The 6,601-nt window shown below is 42.3% G+C and overlaps 1 protein-coding gene across 4 annotated transcripts in view; it reads left to right on the top strand.

Annotated features, from left to right (window-relative positions):
* klhl5 (kelch-like family member 5) overlaps positions 1–5,770 on the top strand; it is a 72,020-nt gene extending 66,250 nt beyond the window's left edge. For all 4 annotated transcript variants that reach the window (XM_082535992.1, XM_082535993.1, XM_082535991.1 and 1 more), the window contains exons 12-13: positions 573–744; positions 3,479–5,770. In XM_082535992.1, coding sequence (XP_082392118.1) covers positions 573–744; positions 3,479–3,535 — 229 coding nt within the window. In that variant the 3' untranslated portion in view covers positions 3,536–5,770. The remainder of the gene's footprint in view (positions 1–572; positions 745–3,478) is intronic.
* The last annotated feature ends 831 nt before the right edge of the window (positions 5,771–6,601 follow it).

Raw genomic sequence — 6,601 nt, forward strand, 5'->3', positions numbered from 1 at the left:
ATTCCCTGTGAAATATTTAGTTGAAGTCATTTTTTTATCTGCTTAGCTTTGCGCACATGTTGCAAAACAAGGAAAATAGTTTTCCTGGTTACGTCCAAAGTTTGAAAAAATACAGGCGAGCAGATCTACAGCTGATGAAATCCTACACATACATTTAATTAGGTACATGTAGCTGCTGTAAGAACACAGTTTGTGATTTTGGTGAGACTAACATCACTATTTTATTGACTTGTTTATACCTACCCACACTTTATTCCAGATTTGGCTGGTGAGCAGAGATCTCTGTAAAGGTGTGTTAGTGTCATACAGTGATGAAACAAATCTGTGAAGTTACTGTGTCCAGCTGTTTTGCTAAGAAGTGGTCACAGCATGTGACTGAAGCAAGATCCTGTCATTTCTGTTTTGTGAAATTAAACAAATGAGATGGCACAAAGTGAGGGGTGAAAATTAGGTATTTATTTTTGAATAGCCTGTTTTCCTTTACTTCCAGTATTCATGTTAAGCTGAGCTAATGAACATCATCTCACGCCAACTTCAAACCACTGAACTACAGTGTGAACTCCTGTGTGCAGGTATGACCCTCAGACAGATGTGTGGACAGCTGTGGCTCCCATGAGCATCAGCAGAGATGCCGTAGGTGTTTGTCTCCTTGGTGATCGTCTGTACGCTGTGGGCGGGTATGACGGCCAGGTGTATCTCAATACTGTGGAAGCTTACGACCCTCAGACAAACGAGTGGAAACAGGTACTGTATGCAGACACGTGCACAGCGCAGCAAATCTGTGTCTCTTTAACCTCATTCACTGCATTTTGTGTATTCACAGCACTTCACTTGTTCCACATTTTGTCATGTTCCTGTCTCAGAGGTCCATGGACCATTAGCCTGGTCTGTGCTCTGACACTGTCAACTATTTGACCTTATATAGACAGGTGTGTGCATTTCCAAATCATGTCCAATCAACTGAATTTCCCAAAGTGGACTCCAGTCATGCTGTAGAAGCATCTGACTGATGACCAGTGGAAACAGGATGCACCTGAGCTCAGTTTGGAGTGTCATTGCAAAGGCTGTGAATACTTCTGTACATGTGATTTTTTTGGAATTTGAAAATTTAATTTAATTCAGTTTGGAATAAGACTGAAAGTATGACAAAATGTGAACCAAGTGAAGCTTGAGAGTATCCAGAGAGGGCATCCAGGTATGAACACACACACACTGATTGCAGTTCAGTAAAAAACGTGTAGTAAAACACAAATGTACAATCAGTAGATGAAATGTATAAACACTCAGTCACAGTTTGACCTTCCCACAGCTCCTCTCCGATGTATCTTGGCATGTTTTCATTGTTATGTAAATGTGTGTTTTCCTCCTGCTAATATTGTCCTTGCCGCTGGATATTGCCGCTCAAAGTTGAGTGATCTCATTCAGCGGCTTTCAGGAGTCTCTGCCACTCTTCAGTTTATACCCCATCTCCCACGTAGGCTCAGAGGATTTCCAACTTTGGTTGGCAGATTTTTCTGTTAAAATTTGCCATTTTAGAGACAGGCACCATGCTGAGAACAAGAGAGGTGTGGGAGGAAGGAAGCAGAATGCATTGAACTGCTCAGACTGGCAGGGAGGGACGAGGACAAACTCAGATGAGAGAAGAAATGCTGAGACCATTAAATATGTCCTGTATCTACTGTCAGAGACTTAAACAAACAAATCAGTTGGTGTATTGTCAGTGCCATCCTAGTGGCATCACTTCCACTCTTGGCTTTGGCACAAATCTGTCAGTCTCAATAATGCCAAATCGAGTAATATAGGTGCTAAAAGGAGGCTCAGCATGGTTTGTCTGTGCAGTAACAGTGATGTCAAACATAAGCACTGATGCCTTCTCTTTGTTCCTCTTTTTTTATTATTATAAATTATGGGGAAATGAGTCCGTTTGTTCAAAATGATATTAGAAGAAATTACCTTGGCATTTCGGCATAAAAACCTGTCAGCTGGTTCAGGTGGTTGACTCATGTCTGCTGCTGCTGCAGTTACAGCTTCACTGTGTTCCCCTGAAACTGTGCTGTCACCACTTACTGATGCTCTTTAAAACACCACCTCCACCACTCGGTTATCATCGTCACTTTCTGCTCCCTGCTGGGCTCACTGTTGATATCAACAGCATGCATTCCCTGCAGTCACATAATAACCCATTTCCTTCCGTTCACTTTCAGGACCCGTTTACTCCAAATAACTATGATGGGTTATTTCCATCTGCAGTCAGTTTTTGTTTGGCAGCATCACTCTATTCTGGGATCTCCCTCCCATTCGGTGCATTTACAGTTCTGGTCAAAAGTTTACGTACACACATCACTGGCCTGAGTGTTTTTTAAAGTCATTAAAGATGTATGCTATACAATCATTGCACCCTGGAACAAAAACAGAAAGAAATAACGAAATAGCCCAAAATTATCGTGGCCATGAGTGTACGTAAACTTCTGAGCACAGCTATACACACAAGTCAAGTCAAAAATAGCACGATAGGGACACCGTAGGTTGCAAAGAGGCTTGCAGAGGCAGCAGAGACTGCAGCTGAAGCATCTTAAAAGTAAGCTCTGGATGAGGTTTGATAGTAAAACTGAAATTGGCTGCCACTGAGATCATCCATCACCACCTAATAGATCCAGACTGTGGAGAATAGCACACCTAAAGCAGCCAACAAAGTCATTTCAATTCTGTTTAGCTTTTTTTTTTCTCAAGCTTTAAATTATATCAAGTAGTCTTCATTAGTAAATTCGGCGTAGTCAAGAGAGTGCGCGTCTGTGTATCAGCACGTGTGTGCTATCCATCTGTATATGTTAACAAGGTGCTTATAAACTTTTAAGTCAAACAGGATATTATCATTCCCATAGAGTCATGTTTCTAGTTAGTTTTTTGTTTTTTTCTGGTATTGACTCGTGTTTTGGGTGGTAAAGTTTGAAGGTCGGCGGTTGGATTCCTGGCTGCTCCAGCCTGCATGCCAAAATATCCTTGAGCAAAATACTGACCCCTACAATCAGAACCCAAAGTCCCGATGCATTGATTGGAGTGTGATTGTGTGTGTGAATGTTAGATAAAAATCACTTGTTAAAAAAAGTGCTCTTTGAGTAAGTAGATTGCTGTATAAGAATCAGTCTATTTCCCATTATTTTGGATCACTACCCTCGGGCACGGGGCAGATATTCTGCTGTAGATTTATTTACAGCATTTGTACTCAAAACTGTTTTTTTTTTATTGAGCCAAAATCAATAAATTTGTTCCCCCAAAAGACTAAAATGAAATTAAATAATTGCTCAAGTGAGCTGCAGACCATTTAAAAATATAGCCGTATCCAAATTTGCAGTCTTTACATTCAACGTTTTCAAAACTATGAAACAATGCAAGTCAGTAGTTTAATAGTAATTTTCAGTTATATAAACAATCCACATCTCTGACTGTGTTCCTCATGTTTGTCCTGTTATCTTTGCAGGTAGCACCTCTGTGTCTGGGCAGGGCAGGCGCGTGCGTGGTGGCTGTCAGACTGTGAAAGCACAACCTCACATAGTAGATGGCAGACTGTTCACCATATGGCTCGCAGACCCTCCTCTTTGCCACCGCCGACACTGCTGGGGACACCGAGAGGTCTTTCCGGCCACACCAGGAAACTGTTTGCGAACACTCTTCAGCAAAGACACATTTTACTCTGCGTAATGCCGACTAATCCTTCAGATTTTAGGCAGATTAGGGTTCAGGTACATGTCAGTAGCTCTCCGATAAAGTTCTCACGTCCCGATACTTTGTGCCACAGAAGTGAACTGCCAGAAATACACATGGCAGAGAGGAAATCTGCAGTGTTTATCCGAGCTCGACAGAACAGCTGTCCCACACATACCGTACGTGCACGTCTAAATCTACACGGCTGCTTTCAGCTCCCATTTGTGCTGAGTAAAAAGGTGGAAGACAGAGCGAGATTGTCAAAACTGCCTCATCACGTTACGCTCTTCGTTTCTCCAAACAGTATCTGATGCTGTGTACTGATGCTATTTTAAGATAGTCCCTATTATTTTTATGCTGCAGTTGGCAAGTGCTCTTCTTCCCCTTGCTTTTTCCCACCGTTACCCGCCGACAGATGAAAGAAAGACTTTTGACATAATCAGCACACCCTCACGAACAGCGATTCTGTGAGGAACTACAATTTTCATGCAAAAACATTTCATGCTTCATCAAATATTTCTGCGCATATGTCTTCCATGTTGCATCAGCTCACATCTGAAGCCTCTGCAATGCTGCGGTATGAAGTTTATCTCAGCTTTTTAATATTTTATTTTTCTTTAAGTTGCGCCAGAAGATTGTCCAACTTTTGACTTCGTTATTTGTTTTTAACTGCCATTTTTGCACAACTCTAGGTCCATTAAGCAGGATATTTGGGTTTGAAGTGTGTGTGCGTGTGTGTGTGAGATGATAATGGTGATAACACTGTGATCCTTTGTTGATCCCTGCAGGAAAATTTTGTTTTCAATTTCCCCCAGACCACAGGGTCAGCTATTTACAGGCAGGGTCTGTTCAGCTACCGTATTTTTTCCCTCCGCTGTAGAGGTTTCTTCATTTCCTGTGTGTGTGTGTGTGTGTGTGTGTGTGTGTGTGTGTGTGTGTGTTGGGTGCTCAGAAATTGCAAGGAGTATATTTTTATCTCAAATGAGAATCTTCCCCTCACCACATCTTCAATTCCCTGCTGCTTTCTCTTCTTCCCCGTTTTCCCACTTCATCACCGCACGTACACACACACACACACGTTTGCTTGCACCGCTTTGCTTTAGAGCCCAATTTCAGGCCCAGAAAAATGAACAACAGACCATATAATGAGACCATGAATTTAATAACGTTGATTCAGCCGGTGCCGATATTTTGTTTGATGTCGAGTTCAAAGCGTTATTGGATTCGATGCTACTGTAGACAAAACATAAGACATGAGGGGCAGATGAATGCTGTGGAACAAACTGTGGGTCAGGAAACGTAAGGAATGCAAGGTTCTGACAGCAGATTCCCTACCGGTACACGGCACAAAAATGTCATGCTGCATCCTTAATTGTGCATTTCCTGTCTGTTTCCTATTGGTCATGTTGTGCGTGTGTGTGTTTGTCTGTCTGTCCAGTGCAGAGCAAGGAAACTCCTGACAGTGAGAGGCAAAACAGGCTTCCTCTCTGAACTGACAGATGTAGGGCTAATGTAGCCCCCAGGATGCACTTTACAAACACACACGGACATATTGCACACACACAAAGACACACTTAACCACACAGCTGAAAGCCAAGCGCCCCAGGAGCCGGTGAAGACTGAAAAGCCGCCCAAATTTGCCAGCTTGACATCTAAAAAGCGGAGACGCGAAGGCTCTCAATTCCCCTCTGCCGAGCTGATGTTTATTCAAGCCTAATGCACTGCTGCATTATTCTATTTTCTCCCCCACCCTCGCTTGCTTCTTCAAACCTGCCTGGTGTTTATTTAGAGTAATTCTCTTCAGATCACAGCAGAAGAAGTGTGTCATCTCCACTGTGTTGTATGATTTCAGCAAGAGGTTAAAAATAACATAAAACACATTCCAAATCTAACTATAACTGTATATTATGTACATAAATAAATATAAAGTCTGAATGTAGTCTTACTGCATTACGGTGTCTATATTATACACTTCCCACTGAAAATGCTGTGTGTTATTGTGTTTTGTTTTTTGTAACATGAATTCAGATGATGAAGCGATGTAATAAAAGCGGTCTGTGGGAAACTGCACAGCTGCTCGTCTTTTACAAAATACATTATGTATGTACAATATATGCTGCTGTAGCTATCATTGGTCTTTTATACATTAAAGTCAAGATGTGATTTACCACTTCCCGTGGCTTTTTCCCTGCTCGACAGAGGCGTTTTAACAGCAACAGCTAATCATGTTTATGCTACAGATGTTGCAGCTGGCAGTTTGCGTTTGTCACATTCACAGTAAATGCCACTGTGGTGTAAATTTGGCTCTTATTTCTAACAGCACCCCCATTGGTGCGACTCCAGCCAAGGCCCTTTGCAGTTCAAAGGTTTCTGTGCAGGTTTTTGGCTGCTGAAGTGCAATTCTGAATGTATTTTCATGTGCCTGGAGGTTAATATGGATCCTCATTAGTCTTAAGTGCAGCTCCTCAAATGTAAAAGCTAAACACTGAACCAGAGACGCCACAGCTGTTCGAGGCAGAGTGGAACAAGTGTGCAGGGAGGAGGAATGGGGGCAGTTTATAGATATTTTAGCCTCAGGACAGTGACCAGTAGGCAAGTGATTCACTCTGATATTTATTGCAGAGGAAGCTTTAAATCATAAGTGCTTCTGACAAACGACTCCCGGTGGCTTTCAGAGATGATGCTGGTGACCTTGTCTTGCCGCCTTACTGCACCTGAGTCTATTTCCCCTGACAGCAGCAAGAGGGAGACACAAAGTGGTCTGCTTCATTCTGCATCCTACACTTGGAAATAACCGGTAAACACTTACATCTGTCAACATCTGCATCAACGCAGCAGCAGAATAAAGCAGATATGCTGTGCAGTCAAGCGCTTGTGAGACCCACAAAACTGTATTTTT

The sequence above is a fragment of the Aulonocara stuartgranti genome, assembly GCF_965226115.1.
Source record: "Aulonocara stuartgranti genome assembly, chromosome: 6".
Lineage (NCBI taxonomy): Eukaryota > Metazoa > Chordata > Actinopteri > Cichliformes > Cichlidae > Aulonocara > Aulonocara stuartgranti.